At 32.7% G+C, this 26,254-nt stretch overlaps 4 protein-coding genes and 1 long non-coding RNA gene across 6 annotated transcripts; 4 read left to right on the plus strand and 1 right to left on the minus strand.

Moving 5' to 3' along the window:
- Positions 1-226: 226 nt before the first annotated feature.
- On the plus strand, positions 227-1,280 carry LOC141722627 (thioredoxin H1-like). Its single transcript, XM_074525048.1, has 3 exons — positions 227-520; positions 642-764; positions 866-1,280. Exons 1-3 carry the CDS (start codon positions 335-337, stop codon positions 995-997), a joined length of 441 nt encoding a protein of 146 aa, XP_074381149.1. The 5' UTR covers positions 227-334; the 3' UTR covers positions 998-1,280.
- A 1,113-nt stretch (positions 1,281-2,393) lies between these two features.
- Positions 2,394-4,344, minus strand: LOC141722643 (uncharacterized). Of its 2 annotated transcripts, XM_074525050.1 has the most exons (3): positions 3,726-4,344; positions 2,792-3,009; positions 2,394-2,719 (listed from the first exon to the last, which is right to left on the minus strand). In XM_074525050.1, exons 1-3 carry the CDS (start codon positions 4,187-4,189, stop codon positions 2,565-2,567), a joined length of 837 nt encoding a protein of 278 aa, XP_074381151.1. In that variant the 5' UTR covers positions 4,190-4,344; the 3' UTR covers positions 2,394-2,564. The 2 variants fall into 2 exon arrangements, with proteins under 2 accessions (XP_074381151.1, XP_074381150.1); XM_074525049.1 differs by having other exon boundaries at positions 2,394-3,009.
- Positions 4,345-5,065: 721 nt separating this feature from the next.
- On the plus strand, positions 5,066-11,634 carry LOC141712972 (uncharacterized). Its single transcript, XM_074516131.1, has 14 exons — positions 5,066-5,117; positions 5,203-5,304; positions 5,385-5,480; positions 5,560-5,691; positions 5,775-5,948; positions 6,045-6,171; positions 6,278-6,321; positions 6,434-6,490; positions 6,615-7,874; positions 7,962-8,417; positions 8,523-8,775; positions 8,861-9,888; positions 9,989-10,714; positions 10,802-11,634. Exons 1-14 carry the CDS (start codon positions 5,066-5,068, stop codon positions 11,632-11,634), a joined length of 5,340 nt encoding a protein of 1,779 aa, XP_074372232.1.
- A 1,613-nt stretch (positions 11,635-13,247) lies between these two features.
- LOC141724925 (uncharacterized) lies at positions 13,248-13,719 on the plus strand. Its single transcript, XR_012576941.1, has 3 exons — positions 13,248-13,374; positions 13,486-13,567; positions 13,654-13,719. It is a non-coding gene; the product is annotated as an uncharacterized LOC141724925 (long non-coding RNA).
- Positions 13,720-14,757: 1,038 nt separating this feature from the next.
- LOC141712979 (replication protein A 70 kDa DNA-binding subunit D-like) lies at positions 14,758-17,209 on the plus strand. The gene is made up of 11 exons (XM_074516144.1): positions 14,758-14,907; positions 14,998-15,139; positions 15,227-15,286; positions 15,404-15,500; positions 15,752-15,889; positions 15,997-16,129; positions 16,216-16,370; positions 16,467-16,587; positions 16,673-16,876; positions 16,978-17,046; positions 17,201-17,209. Exons 1-11 carry the CDS (start codon positions 14,758-14,760, stop codon positions 17,207-17,209), a joined length of 1,278 nt encoding a protein of 425 aa, XP_074372245.1.
- Positions 17,210-26,254: the final 9,045 nt, after the last annotated feature.

A 26,254-nucleotide genomic window follows, 5' to 3' on the forward strand; every position in this document is an offset into this window, starting at 1 on the left:
GTTGGGCCGACAAGAAAAATCATTTTCTTTTGTTGAGGCATGAGTGAAGACATGAATGCGTGAGTATTTAAATTTATGACCCATACGTAGAAAGTAGTATATAAGATGCAAATCTCTGCTATTGTTGACTTTGCTTAAAGAAATCGAATCAAATACAAAGTTATACAATTTAAAAATTCCCACTAGCACTATCAGTCCTATAAAAGAGGTCAGCCTGTGCCTTCTTTATCACCATCAAACTAAAGCGGGAAACAAGAAAAACTTCTTTGAAATTTCTTAGTTGTTTCTTACTTTCTGGTTTGCAAATTTAATCCAGAGAAAAAAGAGAAGAAAGATGGGTGCTAATCAGTCCGCTGTTTATGCTTCAAATGGAGCCAATGAATTGTTGGTCCCAAATAAGTTTGCTTCTAATGGAGCTAAGGGCTTGTACATGCCTAAGAAGACCGGTCAGGTCTTAATATTTCATTCCTCCTCTAAATGGAAAAGCCATTTTCAGTCCTCCAAAGAAACAAATAAGCTGGTCAGCTACAAATGTCAATCTTTACATATTTTTTGCATATTGAATCTTCCATGTCGCACTTCTAAATTGTTATATATCCGAGTTTGACAGTACTCTTTTTCTTTTTAATGTTTGTTGGAAGATGGTTATTCATTTCACAGCTACATGGTGTGGACCTTGTCGCGCCATGGAACCAATAATTCGCGGCTTTGCTGCCAAGTATGTGGGAGTGGAGTTCATTCAGATTGATGTAGATGAGTTAGAAGTATGCTTAAGCTATCATGTTATGTTATCATTTCATGTTCCTAAATCATATTTCACAATTAAACAAATGAGCCTAATTGCTAATGCATGTGGTTTATGCAGAGTGTGGCTCGAGAGTATGCTGTACAAGCTTTGCCTGCATTCATATTGATAAAGAAGGGAAAAACAGTTGACAAGGTTGTTGGAGCAGAAAAGGGAGCACTCCAGAAGAAGATTGAGAAATACATGGTCTAATCCGTGAACCTTGGAAGCCGAAATCATATAATAAGAAAACACGAAAAGCAACACTTGGCCAAAAAAAAAAGAAGAAGAAACAAACACAATAAGCAAAGCAGTACTATCTGTTTTAGCCTGAATAATGACCTCTTATGACCAGGCTAGTATTTTATGGTTTGTAATGATATTGTTATTATGTACCAACTGCAACATTCGACAACCTTTTGTAAATTATTGCACTTCTGAACAGTGCTTGTGAAAGTTGTGGGCTTTGAATAATGATTGAAGCAACAGTCCTATACGATGATTCAAGACTTTTAACTTTCTATGCTGTACAACAGCATCTTACTGAATTTTTCTTGAGAAACATAAGCTATGATTTAGACGTTGTTTCCAAATATTTATCTGATGAACATCAAGCTTCACAGTCATTGGCTTCCAACAATGAGCACAAAAACATGCGTAACATGAGTAAGTGATAATGTACCTTCATCGTGTTACTTAACGTTTGAGTTTGGTGTTTATTACGAAATCAAAGAAGTACTATCTGTTTTAGCCTGAAATAATGACCTCTTCTGACCAGGCTAATATTCTTTGATATGTAATAATATGTACCAACTGCAACATTTGATAACCTTTTGTAAATTATTATTGCACTTCTCAGCAGTGCTTTTAAAGTTGCGGGCTTTAAATAATGATAGAAGCAACAGTCAGTTATTCAGCCTATACGATGACTGAAGACTTGTAACTTTGTAAACTATACAGCAGCATCTTACTGAATTTTTCTTGAGAAACATAAATCACAGCCTACCTTTCCAGATTTCTAATTTTAAGCTTCTTACTTTGAGGTGAACCTTCAGCTGTTTTTGGGTCTATAGTTACCCGTGACTCTAAAACATGATAATTGGTATTGCTAGGGATCGATGGTGTGCTATGGTCCTTTTTCGACTTCCCCAGAAAATAAAAAATGAATAATGAGCATACTTCAGTCTTACTTAAAGCCATCGAAGCTGATCACCATTGGTATAAAGTAGCATGTGAAGACATTTACAAGCGTTACACACTGCACATATTAGAGTTGAGAGCTTTGAGGCAGAGTGAACTGTTATCTAGGTTGGTGGTAATTAGTACACAATATGCTCTTATGAAATGCTTGATTTTTAACTGCTTATGCAGTATAAATGAAAACAGCGAATGTTCTCATTTACTAGGAACACATTGTCTGCATGCTTTTATAAGAATTTAATATTACATTTTGTCTACATACTTCCACAAAAACTTAAAACACAACTGAACCATTCTCTTTAGAGATTATTGATGCAAGCATGCTTCTGAACAGGAGATAGTACTATAGCAAACAGTTTAGATCTTCGTAACTAAAATCTAGTATAGTTGATTAGTTGGAATCTGCAAGTTGAAATGCCTTTACTTTAGCTCTTCATCGACAGAGAACATGAAAACTAAGAAGTTCCCGATTTTACAAAACTAAAGTTTATACTATGCACATGCTTCGTCTTATGGTGAAAGTGTAAACACTATATGCAGTCAGAGTTAGTGGTCATCACAAATATTAACTCTGTACTGATTAGCAACTACCTCCCAGAATTCTTCTAAGATCAGACTTCTGTTCTATGGTGAGACTTGTTGGGAATTTGATACTGAACTTGATCCTTAAGTTCCCTCTCTTCCCAGGTTCTTTGGATATGGGCATTCCTTCATTAGGTACCACTTTCTCATAACCTGGCTTTATAACATCAGTAATCGGAATTCTAAGATCTCTTCCATCCAAAGTAGTCAGTTTTACGTTCTTACCGGTAAGAGCATCCAGTAGGGAGATCTTCTTATAAATAACCAAGTCATTTCCATCCCTCTTGAAAATTGAATGTGGTTTCTCGTCTATTAAGAATATAAGGTCTGCAGGAATAACACCAGGTTCTTGGTTGCCCTTCTCAGGAAAAGTGATCTTTGTGCCCTTCTTCCAACCAGGTTTAACATGTATTGGCAATATCTCCTCAACAGTAGCAAGCTTACTGCAATAAGGTGATAAGGCAAAAAAAATCAAATTGCAGACACTCGGACAGGCAATAAGCTTTTACTTACGAGTTATGACACATTGATTTAGTAATATAATGTCATTTCTTCCTGAGACCACATTTCATGTTCCAGAATCCAGATCACGGAATCATGAACTGTCAGACCTAGTGCTAACTCTCCAGAACCTCAACATCAGACTTTGTTAATGTATCAAAAGGAACATTGTAAATACTCGAAGTTCCAGATTTCATTACGGAATATACATTTTCCTTCATTTTTAAACGGTTGTAGGATAAGGACTGGAGAATTGCAACAGTGCACTAACTTCTTTAAATGGAACCACCTACAGCAGCCATACTAGTAACAAATTCAAGACATTAAAACAGAGAACATAAAACCTAAACAGACAATATGCTACATTGTCACACCCATATAATGATCGCATTTAACAAATTAGCTCAACAACGTTATCATTGTCTCGGATGAATTCCAGATTAGAAACGACTGCGTATTGCACACACTCAATTTGTGTAACTAAAGTCATATTCAAATGCTAATTCGCACAACCTGGTAACCAAACATAAAAATAAGATAGGATTGCATATGATATTATGATGCTAACCTGCATTGTGGAAAAGAAAATTACAACACAATAAAATAAAAAAATAAATAGTAAAACAATGTAACAGATTTATAGAAATTGCGATATTACCCTGAATCATCAATAACAGTTCTGGAAATCTTCAATTTCCGGTCTGATCCCTTGTAAAGCTCCTCGAGATTACAGGACAGTACATTAGCCGAGCCCTTGCTACTCTTTCCACCAGCATCATACTTAGATTTCTCAAACTCACTCTTCTCTGATCGATAAAAAACCTCCTTATATGCATTCTTAGCTCCCCGCTTATTGAACCTAATCTCCGAATCACTAGTAGGAAACTGTGCAGTACTTGATCCTACTTCACCATAACGATCATAGTACTTGCGCTTATGTGGATCACTTAAAACATCATAGGCTTGGGAGATCTGCTTGAATTTCGCTTCAGCTTCAGTCTTATTACCAGTATTGTTCTTATCCGGATGCCAGATCATAGCTAGTTTCTTATAAGCTTTCTTAAGCTCTTCTTCACTAGCATTTCGTCCTACTTTTAACACATTGTAGTAATCAATCCCCATCTATTTCAAATCAAAAAAATTGACACAAATTTTTTACGCAGCACGAGAACACGACACGAAAATAAGTAACAAAATTGGTGTGCTCGTGTGACAGCCCAGCTAACTTGAAGTACATGCGTTTAGTAAGGCCTAAGGTAGGATACGAACATGTGAAGTGTGATATTTCACGAGAATGTGCTACGTTGACAGCCGTGTCACGTGAACAACTCTAGTACTTGCTCAGCTGGCTGATTTTTATTGGACCTTACAAACTTTGAGTGACAGTAGTGTATTGAAGTAAAGAAGTTTCTATTTTTAGATTTTTTGGGTGATTTAAATTCAATTTGGCGCTTACGGCGCTTACGGCGCTTACGGAAACATTTTCAACGTCTCTTGCATACATTAGGCGTTGGATGGCGTATGCATGTTTTTACACATAAAATTATTATAGATTTTTATATCTATATTATCTTAAATGCTACTAATGCCCATTTAGAATTTACCCACTAAATTTACCCATAAATTTACCCATGACCCACTATTCATGACCCATTTAATTATTTTACACATAAAACATTATATTATACACATATTCATGGATCTTTTAAGATTTAAATGCATTAGAACCCATTTTAGAAACTAACTTAAATACACCTAACCCACTCCCTGATTGTAGCAACTGAATGGTACGTTTGAATTTTTTTGAATTTGTTTACACGTGAAATCAATCTACTTTATCATCCCTCACAATCAAATTTCAAAATTCGAATTCTTATGTATCTTTTTGATTCTATAATACTCATCCACGCCTTCAATTCATTATCGTTTACTCATATTTTTTTGATTTGTGCAGATAAGAGACGATGATGATTTAACTCCGCCGATCTCTTGTCAAGCATGGATTCACGCTCCCTGGAAGGCTCAGGATCTGCAAGGACATCACTTTTAGGTTTGATTTCATCATGAATAACTGTTAATTATCAATCACGTTAAGTGTTATATGATTTTGAATGATTTTATGTTTTTGTCCGTAGGGTTGAAACGTTTGATTTGTAGCCAAGATTCATCAGATCAGGGCTCAAATCAATCTTCTCTGTTGCAGGCTACCCCAAGTTTTCCTGTTTCTGAGTCGAATGGTGAATATCATTCTTCCTCTTATATTTTGTATGTAGATTGTGTTTTAATTCATGTTCTTATATTCGTCTCATTGAATTAGTTGTGAAGCGTAGAAACGTATTTGTTGAAAAAGAAAATCAGAGTCCCAATGTTACAGTCTCGAATACACAGTCAACAGGTTCTGCATTATCATCTGGTATGTTTTCCATTATTATTGTTTATTATCTGTTACATTAGTGAATGTTGGGAACTCATGATTCATATGCATTTTGTAGTTGGATTTAGGTCTCCTTTACAGACATTATTCAATAGTAATACAAATGTATTGCGAGATTCCAGTCCACACAATCCATCTAATTTTGTTGTTGATATTTTGTCTAATAGAACCACCCGGACTTCCTTCACAGGTATTTGTGTTTGTTTTACCAATGTAAAGTTCAGAAGTGGGAATGTTTGTATGACTATTTGTTCTATTTTTTTTTTGTTGTAGATTTGAAACGTATGAGCAGAAGTGTGGGTTTGAGACCTCTTGGTGGATCAAATAGCACGTCTGTCAGTGTACAAATTTCACCTATTTCGGGGATTACAGTTGAAGAGAATAACACTCCAATTGCTAGGTGCATGGATCAACCTGCTACACTCTCAGATATTACCAATTTGCCGTGTATGTTACATTATAACTTTATATTGAAATAAATATTTTTGTATGCTCTGTTGCGTTTACTAAATTGCTAACATTATATCATGTTGTTTGTTACAGCTGTGAAACGTAGAATACGTGGTCGCAATATTGAGAAAATTTTAGCTACTAATAACAGTGTTTCAACGAAACACCAAGACTACCAATTTACGCCTTCAGAAGAATCATGTGTGTTATCTATTAATCAGTTTATGAAATTTCTAATTCATAAGATTTGTAATACTTTATGTTTTATTTTCTATTACGACCAACAAGAATACATTGTTATTTCTTGCTGCAACTAATAAATGTAGATTACGTGGTCCTAATGTTGATAATAGGAAGACAATACCACAGAGTAAGTTTTGTGTGATGCACATTTGTACATGATTATGCATGTTCATTTATAAGATTTCATGTTTTTATTGTTGTGAAAACAATTTAAAATTCTTTTGTGTATTTTGTTGCAGCTAAGAAATGCAGGGTACGTGGCCCTAATATCGAGAAGATTTATACAGATCCCATGTGTACGTTTTGTTATTACATGTTTCCTGATATGCGAATTTATAAAAAAATTTACCTTGCTGGGATTGATCCCATTATTACCATTCACACATTTGTGTGCTGAAGTATTTGTTCATTCTTCAACAGTTATAGGAAAAAGACCTGGTACATCCTCTATGAATAATGTTGACGCATTGTCAAAGTCTAATAAAATATTTGAACATGGACGAATGAGTCAACCTCCGACATCTCCTTTTTGGTCAAGTTTTCATAATCCCCATGAACTGAAGTCAAGAAAAAGTAAAGGAAAGGATAAAGAACAAGCATCTCCAGAAAAGAGGAATTTGATATCAGATTTTGACAATGTGGTTGAATTTGTGGATTCAGAGTCAAGTGATTCAGATGTTGGAATTGATGATATGTATCATCATGACATGGAAAAGGTAATATTGAATCAGAATTTGTGGTGTGGATATATGGATCTTGGTCGTCCGTCAAAGTTGTGCAATAAATGTGGTGCTACTATGTGGAACGAAGAGCGTAATAATAAATCATGTCCGCGTAAAGAGCCCACATTTTCTATGTGTTGTCGTAATGGTCGGATACATTTTCTAAAAGAAAGTCCGCCACCAGAACCACTAGCTTCTTTGTTACTTGGTGGTGAGAAATCGAGGCATTTTAAACAGTACATAAGAGTGTACAACTGCATGTTCCAATTCACTTCCAGCGGTGGTAAGATTGATAACTCAATAAACAGAGGTAGCTCTCCTTATTGTTTTCGCTTACAAGGTCAAAACAATCATTTGGTTGGGAGTTTAGTACCGTTAGATGGATCTTCACCCAAATTCTGCCAGCTCTACATATACGACACGCAGAATGAGGTTGAGAATAGAATCAATACAATGGGAGGTGCTTCTGACAATGTTGATCCAGATATTGTCGAGGAACTTTTAGGTATGTTAGACAAGAACAATGAGTTAGTCAAAGCTTTTCGCATGGCTCGGAATCGGTTTGAAAATGAAGAGCTGGATGAGTTTAAGTTAGTCCTCATATCATCTCAATCTTCTAGCGGTAGACCAAACCACATTACTCCATCTGATGAAGTTGCTGCTTTCATTGTTAGTGATGATACGGATACCCGTGGTTTTAGAGACACGATTGTGAATTCCAAACAAGAAGGATTGAAGAGGATATATGAAACAGATCCACATTTCATGCAGTTGCAATATCCACTACTGTTTTCTTGGGGAACCGAGGGTTATCATAAACGTATACCTCTGATAAGCAATAAATACTCTGAAATAGAGAATTTAGATGATGAAGACCTTGATCCTGACTCAACACAGAGGCGACATATTTCACTAAGAGAATATTATTGTTACAAGATTATGATACGCACTTCTGAAGGTATTTATTAAAAGTAAGCAATGTGATTAGAATATAAAATGTGTAATGGCTATGTGTATATTCTCACCATCGTCTCATTAATTTCAGGTTTAACGCCACACCTTGCAGGACGTTTGTGGCAACAATATGTTGTGGATCAGTTTGCTGCCATTGAACAATATAGATTAGACTGGGTTTCAACGCATCAAACTACCATCCGTGCTGATTTGTATAATTCTGTGTGTGATGCTCTCAGTAAAGGTGACCATGATCCAATGCATGTTGGAAAAGCTGTTATACTGCCTGCTTCATTCATTGGATCCCAACGATACATGTCTCAATACTTTAAGGATTCCTTGGCGATATCTCGTGCAATTGGTCATCCATCCTTATTTCTCACCATGACTTGCAACTCAAAGTGGCCAGAGATACAAGAAATGCTTAAATTGTTGCCCAATGTTAATCTTGTTGATGCACCGAATATTGTTTCTCGCGTGTTTAAACTGAAGCTTGATCAGCTATTAGATTTGATTAAAAAGAACTACTTTGGAAAGTGTATAGGAGGTAAAAAAAAAATTCTGGACACCGACAATTTTACATTTAATTTTTTTTAATCATATCTACACACATGCATAGATTAAATATTTTATTTACTTATGTTTTGCACAGTTATGCATGTAATTGAATTCCAGAAGCGTGGCTTGCCACACGTGCATATGCTAATCTGGCCGAGCCCTGAAAGCAGACCTAATTCTATTGAAAAGGTTGACCGATTGGTTTCTGCTGAAATACCAGATAAGAATTCTGATCCAATAGCATATGAAGCTGTTAAAAACTACATGATGCATGGACCCTGTGGTAAAGACTTATACACATCTCCATGTATGGTTAAAGGAAAATGCATGCGTCATTTCCCAAAGAGGTCTGAGTAAATAGAATGATACATATGTTCTGTAATAAGTCTATTTTATTATTAATCTCGACGCATGTAATGTTTTATTTTGCAGGTTTAATGGTAATACATATTTTGACGATTGTGGTTTTCCTGTTTATCGGAGGCGTAACACTGGTAGAGTTATCAACAAAAAAGGGATCAACCTTGACAATCAATATGTAGTTCCATACAATCGAGATATTCTGTTGCGGTTTCAGTGTCATATAAATCTGGAAATTTGCAATAGTTCAAGATCGTTGAAATATCTCTTCAAGTACTGTTTAAAGGGTCATAACACTGCCACAATGTTGTTGAAGAAGAAAAGTAACAAATCAGGGAGTGAACAAACTGCAAGATCCGTGAAGAATTTGGATGAGGTAAAGAATTTTCTTGATGGTAGATATGTTTGTGCATCTGAGGCATCTTGGAGGATTTTTGGGTTTAACATTCACCATCGTTCCCCAAGTGTTGAACGCTTACCAATACATTTGCCCGGTCAGAAGTACTTGAATTTTCAGATTTCTGCAGATTTGGAGAATGTGTGCAATAACACGACTTCCAAAAAAAGTAAACTAGAGGCTTGGTTTGTAGCTAACAGTGAATTTCCACAAGCTCGAAATTTTACGTATTCTGACTTTCCCACCCAGTTTACATGGATAAAGAAAACTTCTAAATGGAAACTTAGACAAAGAGGTGATGTGGTTGGGAGGTTAGCAGAGGTTCATGCAACAACTGGTGAATTATTTCACCTTCGAATGCTGTTACTTAGATGTAAAGGTGCTTTATCTTTCTCTCAGTTGCGCACTATTGATGGAACTACATATGATACATTTAAGAAAGCATGTGGTGCTCTTGGTCTGTTGAATAATGACAAGCAATGGCATGATGCTTTGGAAGAAAATGCATTGTCAGCTATGCCAATCCAAATTCGGGCTATGTTTGTTAACATACTGGCATATTGTTCGGTGTCTGATCCGCTTGCGCTATGGGAACAACACTGGCCAGCATTGTCAGACGATGTTCTTTATATCCGGCGTAAGATTTCTGATAACATTCATTTAACAATGTCCGAGTATGAAATCCAGAACTATGCTTTAGCAGGTGTGTGATCAGTATTAAATACATTTTACGTTTGTTACTTTGTAGTATTTTTTTATTATTTTTATTTAGATGTCGGATCATTTACCATTTTTTTGTGCAGAGATTGAAAAGTTGTTAAATGATGTTGGTAAGTCCTTAAGAGATTTTCATATGATGCCATTTCCTGACGAACGATTTTTCCACACTTTTGTCAATCGTCTTATTGCTGAGGAAACTAGCTACAATAAAGAAGAATTGAGACTTAATCATGATAAAGCTCATAAAAATCTGAACTCAAGGCAGCTGGATGTATATAATGCAGTTGTTGATAATGTAAACAAAAATAAAGGTGGAATGTTTTTTGTTTACGGGAGCGGTGGATGCGGTAAAATGTTTCTTTGGCAAACTCTTTGTTCACGTTTTCGATCAGAAGGAAAGATTGTTCTTCCTGTTGCAGGCTCAGGAATTGCTGCTACACTTCTTCCTGGTGGCCGAACAGCTCATTCTAGGTTTAAGATACCTCTTAAATTAGATCAGAGTTCTATTGCTGGAATAAAACATGGTACAGACATTGCAGAGTTGATGCAACACACAAGTCTTATAATATGGGATGAAGCTCCAATGCAGCATCGCTATGCAATTGAAGCCGTTGACAGAAGCTTGCGAGACATAATGGCTGCCGTTGATGTAGAACGAGGAAGAAGACCCTTTGGTGGTATTACAGTTGTTTTTGGAGGCGATTTTCGACAAATATTACCTGTTCTGCCTAAGGCTGGAAGGGCTGAAATAGTGAATGCATCATTCAACAAATCCCAGCTTTGGAAATCTTGCAGTGTCTTTCTTCTCAGTCAGAACATGAGATTACATTAAGGTAATTCTGAAGCTAGAAATAAAGTAATAGCTGACTTTAGTAAATGGCAACTTGATATTGGAGACGGAAAAGTTGAATGCATTGATACTCATCGTGCAGATGTTGAAACTGAGTTTGTAGTTCCTGATGAATATGTTGTCAAGAGTCCCTTGAAAACTCCCATTAAAACCCTAATTGACATTATATATCCAGATTTTCAGAATAACTTGCATTCACAGGAGTATCTGAGATCGAGATCTATTTTGACTCCAACAAACGTTGTAGTTGTAGTTGATGACATCAATGCACAGATTCTTGAAAGAGTTCCGGGTAATATGCATACTTATCTCAGCCAAGATTCAATCGAAGACAGGGGTGTTGATGATAATGACTTTGATTCATCATTTCCAGTTGAGTATTTGAACTCCATAAATATGCCATGTATGCCTAAACATGAGTTGAAAGTAAAGGTTGGAGCCGTTGTTATGTTGATGAGGAATTTAAATCAGATTATGGGTTTATGCAATGGTACAAGGATGATAGTTACTGGCTGCAAAAAAAACAGTATAGAATGTCAAATTCTCTGTGGATCTCAAGTTGGTACGAAACATCTAATTCCAAGAATCGATATGGTCCCAACAGACACAAATTGGCCATTTGAATTTAAAAGAACGCAATTTCCTCTCCAACTATGTTTTGCCATGACTGTGAACAAGAGCCAAGGTCAATCATGGGACACAGTTGGATTGTATCTTCCTCGGCCCGTATTCTCACATGGTCAGTTATACATTGCAATATCCCGTGTTACATCTCCAGAAAGACTACATATTCTTATTGATAACGATAATGGGAAAAGCACAAATATAACATCAAATGTTGTGTTTGAAGAAGTTTTCTACAACCTTCCTAAATTGTGATAATATTTGATTTAACTAACTTATTGTAATGGTTTGACCATGAAGATGGTACCACCACAAATATTACATCACATGTAGTCTATGAAGAAGTATTTTACAACCTACCGAGCATAAATGATGATAATGTATCATAGTAGTTATTTGTATTGCACATTTACAATTCTGACTAAGTTATTCATCATTTTATTATAATTGGTAGTACGAGAATTTTTTTTGTTATTAAATTAGAATTATATCAGGTCATATTGGTTATTCATTCTCATATAACTACTAAGTAAAAGGCAGATTCTGGAATAGTTTTTTTTATGCATATCAAATTCTCAATATAATTAGATGTGATATGTTTTATATTGATAAGGAGACATTATGATAATCAGAGAAGATTATGGGATACTAACAATTTGTATTAGATAACTAACTCATATTTAAATATTTGTTTAATATCACATTTATGATACTAATTGAGATTCTATTTTAACACTTTTTTTTCTAGCTAATATTGGTGTAAGCTGTTAGGGATCATCATACAACTTTACTAGATATCTATTGATTGAGATTTTCATGGACTAATTATCAGCCTATCACCTTAACTATAAAGATAGTGTATATCTTTATTAAAAATACATCCGATTGTCTTCAACGCTCCACACATTCGGATTGTTTTTCTATATATCCAACTCACAAACTAATTTCAGAGTTCATATGGCAGAACATCCAAGTATAATTACAATTCATTACCTATTTGTTGAAATGAACATTTAATATACTCCTTTTTTGATAACATCTATTAACTTTTTCATTACTCAGATATGCAGGACCATCATCATTTATCCAATCTGGATGGTAATAATACTGCTTGGACTTTGAAGGTCCGTGTGACAAGAATGTGGGTATCAACTAATCGACAAGATGTCTTAGTCAGGCACGATCTTATTCTATTGGACTGTGAGGTTTGATTGAATAACTATATAACTTATACCACATCTATGATTATGTTTACCAGTCTTTATCCTAAGATTTTATTTTTTATAGAATAATCACATACTTGCAATTATTCCACCAGCTCTTTGGAATTTGTTTTACTTTATCATTCATCCTGGCAGATTGTTACGTATCAGAAATGTTAAGGTTCTTTCAGCTGCTGGATTTCTGAGGCCTGTACGTTCTGCAAATCACATCCTGTTTCTTCCCATCACTGTGGTGATGTTGGAACCTGAGGAAATTTTGAGTATACCGTGCCATAAATTTGATTTGGTTCCTGTGATGCTCCTATATAATTCTCCTCATTGTTCTGCTCTCGATGAGCTTCCTATTTATTCCACTGGTATTGCTTATAAAATTTTAGAACAAATTGCTTATAATTTGTTGTGTTTAACTTTAAGTTTATTGTTGTAGATGTTATTGGAATTGTTGAACTCTTGCAACCAGTACAATCTATTATGACAAGATTTGGTGAAAAGGAAGTGTTACGCTTCAGAATTTCAGATGGCGTGTATGACTCTTCAATAAATTTTTTGACAAATATAAAAATACTATGCCATCCTCCAGTTTTCTTATTTTACGTATTAACACTATTGAACATCCATAAGTGTTTGACGTTTTATTATATTCGTGTTAGGAGGTCCATCCAAGTGTGTTTTAGCGGTTCTTTGCCAACAAATTTTGAATCATTGTACCAAGTTACCGAAATTGAACCCAAAATTGTGATTCTGGCATCTGTTAGAGTCTTTATGTATCGAGGTTAATGTCTTATTTTTTATATTAAAAACCTTTAAAATTGTAAGCGTTCTCATAGGTTATACAATTCGTTCTAGCTCTTAAATAATAAATATTTTTCGCTCTTGAAAACAGGAAGAGCGCAGATCAGCAATATTCCGTCAACAAAGGTTTTTGTCAATCTTGATTATCCTGATGTCTTATATTTGAGGCAGAGGTAACTAAATATAAATTATATATTTTTGAATTTTACATCATTTTTTCATATAAACGCTTATAAGTTTTACATACTTTGCAATATAGGTTGATGGACATTTGACAAATCCAAATATGACGCTGCAGAACCATTCCCGTCAACGAAACTTGAAGACAATTTTTTTTTTTGCATTTCTATTAAACTTCTTGATTCAACCGCATTGTCGTATTTTTTTTGATTAAACTTATTTACCACGCTATGGATTATTTTTTAATTTCTCTGTAAATCATAATTATGTCAGTATTTGTCTTTATTAAATGTTCGAACAATTTTGATCACATTATCTCAACTCAACAGTTTAAATAAATACATTAATTTAATATGTATATTCTAAAGTTTTGAAAAAAGATGTTATATATAATTCCATTTTGAAAAAATCAAACAGATTATGTTATAAATATTCATACCATTTGCATATCTTATGCATATTTTTAAATGAATTAGAGAAACAGACAGAGTAATGAAAAAAATATACAAGTTAATAAAAAAAGGGATCAATAAGACTTTGATTGTGATGATTGGATTAATTTAATTGATTAACCTTAATTAATTAATTAACTCAAAATTTAAAATATAATATTCCGTTACATCTAAATTGTACTTATATATTCAAAAATTATATTGAATAGATAGGAAGATAATTGATGATTAATGACCTAATCATTGAGGATTATATTGTTGTCGGTCTTCATCTTACATATTTTTAAAAAAATATCAATTATCATCAACTTACCAGATTGAATAAGATAATTGATGAATAATTAGAGAATCAATCAAGACCATATTGTTGGCAGTCTTTATCATACAGTTAAAATAGAGTATCAATTTGCATCAATTTACCAGTTTGAATATATCATTGAGATAAAATAGAGTATCATAACCTATCAAGTTGCATATATCATTTGCAAATGCATTTTATTTTAATGCCTTGAGATAAACATCAAACATACTCTGACACTAAAAATAAAACTTTAGGTTTCCTCTCTATTTGTTCTCTCTAAAAACATCATTGATTGGTACGAACTGATCTAATATGTTATCATTATTTCTTCATCGTGCATGCTTTCATTTTTTGTTAATATTTTGAAGTTTTTAATTCCTCAATTGTTAATGCTTGACACTTTGTTTAATTGACTTGAACAAAAGCTTCAATGGAGTCTGTAGTATTCAATCTTATTGAAGACCTTGATCAATCGACTACCAATTGGAAGATTAAGGCTAGAGTAACTAGGATGTGGACCAGCGTTAGCTCTGAGAATGGATCAGTCAAAGGATATAATGTCATTCTGCTTGATGATGATGTAAGTCTTATGTTGTAAAAAATTTTAATGGTATTACATAAAATCCTACATTCTTTTGTATACCAAATGTAACATCCTCTTTTGTTTTAGAATAATCACGTCCATGCATTTGCTTATCCCAATATTTGGAATGGATTCAAAACTCCTGTGATTGAAGGAGGCGTTTATGTTTTTGACCAATTTTCTGTGAAAGCTGCTGTCGGTAATCTGAAGCCTGTACAAACTGATATCTGTATCAGATTTTCATAATATACTACGGTCACTGCTGCTGAAGACGATGGCATGATTCCTGCCTACAAATTCGAATTTCTGGATTTAGGTGATCTTTTTGCTGAGGCCAGCAAATATCAGCCACAACAACAGCCTAAATTTGCTATAGGTGACCTTAATATAATACTCTTTTGGTTTAAATTATTAGTTTTTTTAAATGCGTTCCTTAATATTTCACTGCATTTTATCTTTGACCAAATCAAATATATTGCTCTGTTTAATTTAGATGTAATTGGAGTTATTGAGGATTTTGAACCTCTAACGAAACTTGACACAAAATTTGGCATGCGAGACATTGTCAAATTCAGGATTTGTGATTCCAGGTTTGTCGAATGTATTAATATTTATACTGTAATTATAATTATTTTCTAAGTCCGTCTCTAATGTGGAAGTTGTATATCCTGAAATATATGTTATTTTTTCAATATAGTAATCAGCATAAGTAAGTGTTTGGGGAGATCTTGCTGTGTTTGCCAATAACATTTATACTAAGGAATTCCAGTCTCCAGTAATTGCAATAATAACGAGCACAAAAGTTACAACTTTCATGAGTAAGTTCTCTTTAACTACTTAGTATAAATGACCTTGACATTATACAACAAATTACTGAACTATATTGCTTTGATTTAGATACTGTGCAGATTGGTACTTTGCCATCTTCAAAATTGTACCTCAACCTAGATGATGAATCCGTGACTGATATGAGGATGAGGTAGTACGATTAAGAAATATATTAATTACATAATTACAGCACGTTTGCATATTTAATAACAGTTGATAGGAGGCTGAGTTAATAAACATCAATGTTTACCTTTGTAGGTTGAAGGAGGAGGGATATTTGTCAAAGAGAGAAAAATATCTTAAGGCGGCAAAATCTGAATTTGTTCAACCCTTTATGGAACGAATGACATTAAAGGATCTCAATGAAAATCTTACATATAATGACTTGAAGGTTTTATAACCTTTACAAAATTTGCACGACACAACCATATTGAATATGATTTATTTTTAAATCTGAACCTTTTTCACTTCAAACAGAAGAGGATATACACCATGTTCTCAGTTGTTAAGGTGGATGAGGATGTAGCATGGTGGTTTTACAGTTGTAACAAATGTCAACAAGAGGTTGAGCGGCTTGACAGGAGATTTCGATGTAATAATTGTCTTCGTATAATTCCGGTTGCCCCTAAAAGGTATATCAAATTAGAGTTATATTAAAAATTTATTAAGTTTTAGTCTATATTAAAGTCAACTTTCAATAGTTATCACAAAATTCCTTATAAATTCAGGTTTCGTATCATGGTCCTTGCCGAAGATGATACATTTTCATGTAATATTATGCTCATGGACCGAGCTGCTAGAAGGATTGTTGGCACAAGTGCAGCAAAAGCGTATAATGATTTCGAGAAGGTATAAATTCATTACAATGAAGCAGATCCAATGAAATGTTCTAAATTATTAATTAAAGTGTTTAACAATTATTACATTGTATCAGGCTCCTGAAGAAGTCCTTCCTCAGGTACTTAAAGACTTGGTTGGAAAGGAAGTCACTGTCATTATTCAATTGAACAAAGCAAATGTAACTGAGGATATTACCATATTTGATGCAAATGACATATTTGACACGACTACGCAGAGTCCAAGTCCATCTGAATCTGCACATATATCAGAATCTTCCTCCATCAACTTTTCCATTAATGTAATTTTGGTTTTTATATGTTATAATACTCGAATCATTATAATTTTATAACTTTTAGTCTTCCAACAAATCTTTACAAATCGTAATTGTTTTTGTGTTAGTCCGTCGATCTTGATGCCATTGATCATACTTCGGGCTCTGCAAAATCAGTTACCAAAAAAATTAAAAAGGTAAGATACATTTATGCATTGTATTTTGTTTTTTTGCATTTAATCACTTACATTCCGTTCATTAATTATTATCATATTAATTATCTATATTCTATTAATTTTTTATGTTGATTTGGTCATATTCTAAGAATTTTTAATTTGTTAAAATTTGCAGGAGAAGTAATACAGCAGTTAAGCACTCAATTATTTTGCTCGATGTTATGTACGAAAGATGGATTGGATTGGTGTTTAGCATTTCTGAATTTCGTTTTAAATAATCATCATTTTCAAGTTTTCATCTTTTATTTGGCATGGATGCAGCATTTGTGTTGGCAATCCAATTTCCTCAGTTTTTAATTATTAAATTTCCTTATCACATTGAACTGTAAACTTGGTTTGCTGATGTTGAAAGTTTGTTTTTCCTATTTGAATCAATGAAGAATGTGTATTGGTTGTTTTTGTCGTTTATTTCGTACTATTGTCAAATTGCGTTATTGATATTTAATACAATTTTTATGGGGACACCAAAGTTTAGTAAGCAGTTTTTAGTTATAACTGATTCTATTAAGTATTATAGTATAAGTATAACTGTTTTAAGTTAGTTTTTTTCAAGTCACAAATTGGTAGCCATTCCCCAATAGTCACATCTTTCCATTGTATTTTGTATTTATAGAAGTATGTCATTACATTTGAGATTAGTTAGTCTGTCAACCTTTGATTGAACCCAAAGAAATACGTAAATCATGGAACATGTTGAACGTGTATGGCAATTCTCTGCTCAAGGTTGGATGAAGATAAATGTTCACAGTGAGTTTATTCAGAATGCTCTTGAAGGTCAGAATAGAAATGGCATTGGCGTTGTTGTGAGAGATTCAAATGGCCTTCTTATTCGATTAACATATGGCACCATTCCGGGCTTAACTAATCTTAATAGTGCCTTATGGGCTATTTTGATAGGAATGCGTAGAGCATTTCAAGACCAGTACGAACGTGTTATCATTGAGACTGATAATATCCAGGCTTACCGTGAATGCAAGTATTATAGAGAGGATGGAATAACACCACATACTAGGAGTACATTCAGATGTATCCTTTCACGTCTTAATGATCATAACATTCGTTATGAAATTAATTTGGTACATCCGCAGAGGAACTCTGTTGCAAGACGTCTGGCATCAATTGGTAGACAAAATCTGCACGATTTGCAGACATTAAACCGGCCTGTTGACAACATTCAAGAATTTCTTAATATGGATTTAGGTCTTGGCCCTCCACAAGCACGATTTCAGGATGTTAAGATTAATGACCCTGAACCTGTTCAAGATGGACAGGTTGTGAATTTCTAAGCATGTTCAATAGTTTGTGATTGTTCCTGTTAAGTATGTATATGTGAATATGTAACAAATTTGTACAATTTGGTTATATATATGAATGCAAATATTTATCTTAATTGTGAAAAATGTTTTTTGTAAAAGATAATGATTTGATGTTATATGCATTGTCCATCACTAAATTTGACCCATATCTATAAAGTTGTATCTTTCTTACTTACACGTTTATCAATTCGAGTCATAATGATGTAGTATTCATTTCCAATAATCCAAGAAACCCCCATTGTTACTTTACGTTTTCTAAATTTACATACTTTTAAACAATTACAAAGTAGAGAAGGAAATGAAAAGGTTTTATTCACATTCAATTCAGTTAACTCCAGTATTTGGAATACAGAAAGCATCTTATTTCTCACAAACTTGCTCAGCTCCAAGTGTGCTATCAATTACATATATAATAGTTGTAGAACGTTTCCTTATTTATAGACCTTATCACAATCAGTTAAAATTCTATTTTTCTTCATTGCACAAAATACTCTCTTCAGTTCATCATGCCAAACTTTAACATTTCACCGTCAATACTGACATTATGTCTATATTGTTTGGCTTCTTAATACACGATCTTGATAGCTTTCAGATGTTCGGAAAGTTTCTGATGGCCTACTATACCAAATCTAGCCGAATACAAGTTAAGGAGATGTTGCAGAAGCTCAACTGGGATGCTCTATACCAGTACCATAATCATTATCTAGAAGTTCGGCGTGACCAATTCCATGGTTTCATTCTTTTTGCCATTTCTCTAGAAGTTGATCAAGCTATGTTTTATAACTCGGTTCGAATGCTTTTCATGCGCAACAATGTGGATCATAATCTTCAAACTCTCTCTTTCTCTCCATTAATCATTTCCCATCTTATTTTAGTTATGTGTCTTTTAGAGCAGTTTACAGACCATATGAAAGAGATCAGGTTGTTGAAGAAATGTCTCATATTCTTACAATCCTTGATCTTAGATCGAAGTTATTAGACATTGTTCATTTGCTTGAAGATATATACTGTAACATATAGGACGTAGATAATCTACTTCCTGTTTCTAAATTTTGTCCAAATGCTATAAATAAAGACCCGATCAACAGGATTGAAGGGAATCCTTTTGGTGAAGAGCTTTGGTATTCACTTTGTGAGTTGACTGTTAAGGAGAAGTACAGTGAAGAAGGTGATTTCTATCATGCATGCTTAACCATGTCACATATCTGGAATTCAAGTTGTGGTCATTACAAAGTGCAACTACTTTGTTCAAGATTTTGCTGGGTGATGTTTGTGATTGATCTGTTGCACTTTTATTTAATTTTAGTACAAAATTAAAACCTTTGGTAGTTGAACTTATGTTATTTCTAGCCTTGATAATGAATGCTCTATTGTTGTTCTGTCCTTTTGTTTAAAGTTACATGACAATGATCTGTAATATATATGTTTTGAACATGGAAATGACATTATTGTGGTATATATTCCAAGATAGATTGTATGACACAATCTTTTGTTATAAAAAATAAGAATATGATAAATACAGCAATTATATAAGTAAAGATTTTGTGATGTCACTTCCACAATTAAAATATTGATCAGACTACATAATTTGCCCTTTTTGTGGAGAACTTGGGATTATGCCATATTAAAATAACCTTAAAGTTATTTGACGTGAATAGTTGGAAAACTTCATTGACTAAAAGTATCCCTGATTTGTAGCTAATGATGTACTAAAACGATACCAAACCCATATTAATGTCTAACAAATCAAGTGTAACTGAACAAATTTAAAATATACAAAATGGTGTATTTTTATGTCATGAATTTATGTTATGATTAGGTAAGTACCTTAATTGAAGTATGGAAGAAATCAGTACATATGCCCAATGGCGTGTGTACCCAATAGTTATCACAAAATATTTAATCCAGTAATAACCAGTCATACAAATCCCATTATGTACGCATTGCGTCTACGAATTAAATCCATGCCACAACAATTGGCTAAAGTATGAACATTACATGTCTTGAAACCGAGTATAAGTTACAAACATTATAAATGTTGATTAAATGCAAGCATAATAATGAGATGTATTTAGACCAATTCCTCTCCATTGCATTATCCCTGAAGTGTTTCCTGGTCATTCTCTGCATCAAGAGAAAGATCATTTCAAGATTTAGATGTGTGTGAAAGAATGTAGTCAAACAATCATGTTTTAATCAAGTAAAAAGAAGTTATGTAAAGTAAGCAATTATTGTCAATTAATATGACCATATTGTATTACAATTTTGTTATTAGTAGAGTTCTCACCAGCCTCTGGGGTCTGATCTTCAAACAACTTCTGCACTCCATCTTTGTCAAAAATGAAAGCATCAAACCGACCAGCTTCCCAGTTTGTGAACACTATAAAATCTCCCATGTCGAGGCTAAGTTTTGGTGGAATTTTATAGAGACCAAAGAACCGCTTCTCATAATCGGAAAAATAACCTGTAAACATTGTATCCAAAGGGAAACAGTAGAGAACAACTTCTGGGATATGCTTGCCATATTGTGCCACAAAGGATATGGAATATCCTGCAATAGGAGTTAGATCAAATTAATCCTATGTTTTTATATTTTGTAAAAAAAAGCACATTTGCATAACATATTACAAGTTAATGAGAAAATAACTTACAACTATGCCATCATAGATTGTTTTTTTCAGTAGCTTTAACTAGAATTTTAACTCCAGCTCCAGCAACATTGGCTGATCATGTGTATTAAACAGTATAATAATGACAATGACTTAAGATCGGCTTTCCAATGTGTAACCAAATATTGAAGAGCATACGACAGTATTACCTCTCTTTGCCGCATAGAAATTTGGATCTTCAGGCTTGACATAGTTTATCTCACACCCAGTCTTATCAAATATGTGACCCCAGTAATTTCCTGAAGATTCAAAACAGAGAAGAAGCTTACAAGCACTTCCTTTTGGGTAAACTTGGATGAGTTCCCCAAGTACAATTAGGCTGCCACTCTTATTCATAAGTGAAATCTAGCTTCTCGCCATTTGGTAGCATTATGTGTCCAGTAACAGCAAGTTTGCCACCATATTGATTAACAATAGTGGCTGGTAATTTCTGCAACCGTAAATAAAGAGCCTTTCAATAATTCAATTAACAAGCACGATCACATATTCACACAAATATAAAGTTATTTACCAATTCAAGCATAGTTGGATCAAACGGAACTATGAATGATGGAATCTTCACAGGGTCAGAGGTAGTATGCTGCGTTTGAATAATAAAAATAGTTATTATATCAACTACATAAATATATAATATTCCAATTAGTAAAACATGTTGAGTTCAACAAAAATCAGTTCAATGAATGGCTAAGTCGAGGCAGTCATGGGGGATACGGTTAGAAATCAAAAAACCAGACTCAACATTGTTTAATGACTGTCCCGGGACACAGCTTTAGACAAAAATCACAACAATCCCTTCCAGACAAAACGTATTGTGACTATCAACCAGGTACTTAAAACATTTACAAGGTTTTTTGCACCATGTAAGTCAATATACAGATGGCAATACTTTTTCATTGCAACATAATAGATTAGAAATCAATATACATATGTGTAATATGCTACTGACTTTCCCAACACATAACCAACTATCCCAAGATCACAACATACACTTCGACCAAGAACGGTTTCATTGTATAAACCACATACTTAAACACTTTACAATGATTTTGCAACATATAAGTCAATATATAATATGGCAATATGTATACAAAAATACCCAATATGAATCAATACATAATCTTTTCATCAGATTACAATGACAAATCTATTTAATGTCAATAACTAATTTCATAGCACCATGAATGTAGACTATTCAGAATACTTATATGTAAACAGAGATGAGCAAGATTGATCAAATCAAATTCAATTAACATAAAACGTAGATTTATCTACATTCATCAGATTACTAATTGAATGACAGAGTATACATACCTCCATGACTTGAGTAGAATGATGAAAATCAAAAGTCCCCTGACGATTGTTTGTGCCGAGTTTGGAGTTTTGTTCGGTGTTAGTATTGATGAGAATGGTCTTTTGCATGCAGGGTTTATTTTGATCCAGTGAACAAAAGTCAATCAACACGGTTCTCTATGTGTAATTACAATAACTGCTTATTTAATGGAAAAGATGTAATAAAATTTACATGTTAGGTACATAATTATGAATATTAAGTAATATTACATATTTTAAGTATGCATTCAAATTACGTATTTGAAAAAAAAAAATTTTACAAACTTACAATCGAGAAGAATGTTAAGTTATTTTATTTTTCCAATATTAAAATTTAAGTTAGAAAACATTATGCCGCAGTTTTAACAGAATTGTACTATAAAATATTTTGAATAATTTTGAAGAAGTTTATTTGTCTGAATATGCCCTGAATACGGATTATAAAATTACTATTTATATTATTAAAATACACAGCACTAATAATTTTTTTTAATAGATTATGTGTCATATTTTTTATACATGTTCTCTCATATCTTCATGTATGCATTCAATAGTTTAAAAAAAGTATTTGGTATGTTTTGTAAATCTTTGGAGGTGTATTATATATGTTACTGTAATAAGATGTTTTGTAATTGTAATTTGAATTAAATAATAATAGGCTTATAGACTTATTATATTTATGTCTAAAGTTATGACGAAGAAAGTAATTCGAACAATCGTTATAAATGTCTATTAATTATTAAACATGTCAACTACAGAATATAATAAATATATTTATTATTGATTTTATTGTATTAATTTTATAACCCTATGGTAAAGGCTTAAATTTAATACAAAAACATTTGATTTTGAAACATTAAGACTTATTCCAGCTAATTTATCACAAAGTATTTTCTTATGAACGTTTAGTTTTGTATTTTACGCTATAATATCATCACAGGGGAAAATTTCTAATAACCGTTGTATTTAATAGATTATGTCTTTTTTTGGAATCCATGTTTAGTCATCTTCCCATGAAAAATTTGCAATAGATATTCCATTTGTTGTTCCAATATTTTTTCACATTCATACAATTTGGAAGAGAATTCAATATAAAATAAACTATTGCAATATCATATTTGATGAGAATAAATGTTTCCATTGATCAAGATAATATCGTCATACTTATTCCAACCGGATCGAGATAATTAATTTCAAATTATATTCTTTTGAGGTTTTAAAATTGCTTATGTAGGAAATGATAACTGTAAGTACAATTTGTTAAAAGAAATTAACAAATAGTTTTTCATAATTAATGTAACAATCCAGTTTAGGTGTGGGGAAATTATAACACCCATGAAATAATTAATGTACAAACTTACATTTCAGAAGAATATATTATATTTTTTCAAATAAAAAAATTAATTTGTAAAATATTATGCCAAAGTTTGAACAGAATAATACTACAAATTATTTTTCCTATATTTCAAATAGTTTATTTGTCCGAATATGTTGTTCGTTAGATTATAAATTTTACTATTTATGTAAGATAATTAATTTATAAATAGTTTTGCATGAGGTTTTATATTAGGCAATTCACGCTAATATATCATCAAAATACACAAAACTAATAACGATTGATTTTAATAGATTGTATGTCATATTTTTATACATGTTCTCTCATATTTCCATGTAAAATTTGTAATAGTTTTCAAAATACATTTGATATCTGATAAGATTTTATGGACCTTTATTAAATATCTTTTTGCAATAATATGGTTTGTAATTGTAGTTGGAATAAAAATAATAGTAGACTTATAAAGAAATAGATATTTCAAAAAAGTTTTGACGAACAAAGTAATTCGAACAATTGTTATCAAATGTTGGGTAAATATTAAAAATCACAACTACAGATAAGAATAAATGTCTTTATTATTTATTATAGTGTATTATTTTTTAACCGCATGCTACAGTCTTAAAAAATATATGACATTTTCAAACATTATGACTTATTTGTACTATTTTTTTAAAATTTAGTTGTTATGAACTTTTATATTTCTATTTTACGCCATATCATCACAATTAAAATTAATAATACCCATAGTTCGTCACAATTAACGTACGAATCGAGTTTTTATGTACGAAAATGATAATTCCCATGAAATAATTTATGTGAATATTGTATAAGACAATTTAACCTACATTTAAGGTCATGTTGATATCACGTTAACTTACTAAAATTATTAGCAGAATATTGCATTTAATGGAGAAGTAAAATCCTAACAAACTCTTATCTAAAGATCACGCCAACTATGTTAACATCAATCATTTACCTAAATCCATGGTGACGTACTAATCCTCATATATATATATAGTTTTCATGTGTTATATGAATATCATAAAGTAATAACCCTTTAAGAAAAAAAATTTGTTAGTTAACCTTTTGTGATTGCTGCCATGGAAGACAACCTTGCATTGGTTAATAGCACTAGGACTGATTGGAGGGTTCGTGTACGTATTACTAGGATGTGGCCTTCATTTTCTCGCACTCAACAATTCCGAGGTGTTAATCTAATTGTGCTTGATTCAGAGGTAATGTCTTGCGCTTTGTGTAGTAGTATATATGATTTGTTTGTATAGAAGAGTTTCCAATGAGCTTTTGTTATGCAGGATTGTCATGTCTTTGCATTTGTAAATCGTGTATTTGGCATGATGTTAGCAATATCATACTTGAAGGAAACATATATGCTATTCACAATTTTGTAGTAATGGAGCCTGCAGGACTTATGAGGCCTGTATCTACTGATAAGATAATTGTTTTTTCACATGATACCATTGTTCATCCTATTCCGTTTGAAGTAAATACCATTCCAAGGCACAAGTTTGAGCTTAAAACCATTCCTGAGATTTCTGATCTTGCAATGGCACTCTCTCAACATGTGCTTCCTGTACATGCTATAGGTATTTTTGAATATTATCACATATTTCTTTTTAATTTACATGATTGAAAAAACCTAAATAGTAACTATTTAGATATTGTTGGCATGCCTCAGAATATTGATCCAATAAAGCAAGTTTATACACGATTTGGTGAGAAAAGTTTCTTCGATTTGAGTTATTTGATGGCAGGTAAGACCATCATTTCAGTAATAAATAGTGTCGCTCAGTGTTGAACAATGTTTATCTGATAGTCTCATTATCTTTCTTTCCATTTCAGCAACGTTGTTAAGATTTTTGCTTGGGATGAATTTACTGTTGATGTAGCAAATGCACTTCAGGGATAGTTGGGTATCCTCCAATTGTTATCTTGACAACCATGAGGCCACTAATCCACAATGGTTCCATTTTCGGCTAATCTACATATCTTTACTACAAAATATAATAATTTTTCATGGTGTCAACTAAAGCTTATCGCTGAATTGCTTCTAACAGGTTCACTGCAGATAAGAAGTTCATCATGTTTCCGGATTTATTTCAATATTAATCATCCTGCTATTGAAGTATTGAGGCAAAGGTATCAACACTCTTTCAGAGATGTCAATTATTATATATGTCATTAACATTAACTTGAGAGGTATAAATTCTAATGAACATTCCTTGCACTATTGTGTTTACAGGATACTTGCTGGATTGGTCTAAATAAATGGCTATTCGCGTGAAGTTTTACATATGGCATTGCAATGTTTTAATGTTTGCTATTTTGCATTATAAAAGCTTAATATGAATTTAAAAGGATTGTTTTGAAAACTTAAGTATTTAGCCAATATTTCTTTTCTGAATATTGAGTTGTATGGATGTTTTATTCAATCTGTTATATGTCACTGCCAATTTTAATGTTATCTTATGATATTTATAAATCTATAAACCATCTATGTT

This window comes from Apium graveolens, chromosome 1, assembly GCF_009905375.1.
Source record: "Apium graveolens cultivar Ventura chromosome 1, ASM990537v1, whole genome shotgun sequence".
Taxonomy (NCBI): Eukaryota; Viridiplantae; Streptophyta; class Magnoliopsida; order Apiales; family Apiaceae; genus Apium; species Apium graveolens.

Coding starts and splice junctions, on each gene's coding strand:
- LOC141722627 (XM_074525048.1), top strand. CDS start 335: ATGGGTGCTAATCAGTCCGCTGTTTATGCTTCAAATGGAGCCAATGAA. Junction 521..641: donor CCAAAGAAACAAATAAGCTG/GTCAGCTACAAA, acceptor GTTTGTTGGAAG/ATGGTTATTCATTTCACAGC. Junction 765..865: donor TTGATGTAGATGAGTTAGAA/GTATGCTTAAGC, acceptor TGGTTTATGCAG/AGTGTGGCTCGAGAGTATGC.
- LOC141722643 (XM_074525049.1), bottom strand. CDS start 4,189: ATGGGGATTGATTACTACAATGTGTTAAAAGTAGGACGAAATGCTAGT. Junction 3,010..3,725: donor ACTGTTATTGATGATTCAGG/GTAATATCGCAA, acceptor ACCTTATTGCAG/TAAGCTTGCTACTGTTGAGG.
- LOC141712972 (XM_074516131.1), top strand. CDS start 5,066: ATGGATTCACGCTCCCTGGAAGGCTCAGGATCTGCAAGGACATCACTT. Junction 5,305..5,384: donor TCCTGTTTCTGAGTCGAATG/GTGAATATCATT, acceptor TCATTGAATTAG/TTGTGAAGCGTAGAAACGTA. Junction 7,875..7,961: donor TATGATACGCACTTCTGAAG/GTATTTATTAAA, acceptor CATTAATTTCAG/GTTTAACGCCACACCTTGCA.
- LOC141712979 (XM_074516144.1), top strand. CDS start 14,758: ATGGAGTCTGTAGTATTCAATCTTATTGAAGACCTTGATCAATCGACT. Junction 14,908..14,997: donor TCATTCTGCTTGATGATGAT/GTAAGTCTTATG, acceptor CTTTTGTTTTAG/AATAATCACGTCCATGCATT. Junction 15,287..15,403: donor ACAGCCTAAATTTGCTATAG/GTGACCTTAATA, acceptor TGTTTAATTTAG/ATGTAATTGGAGTTATTGAG.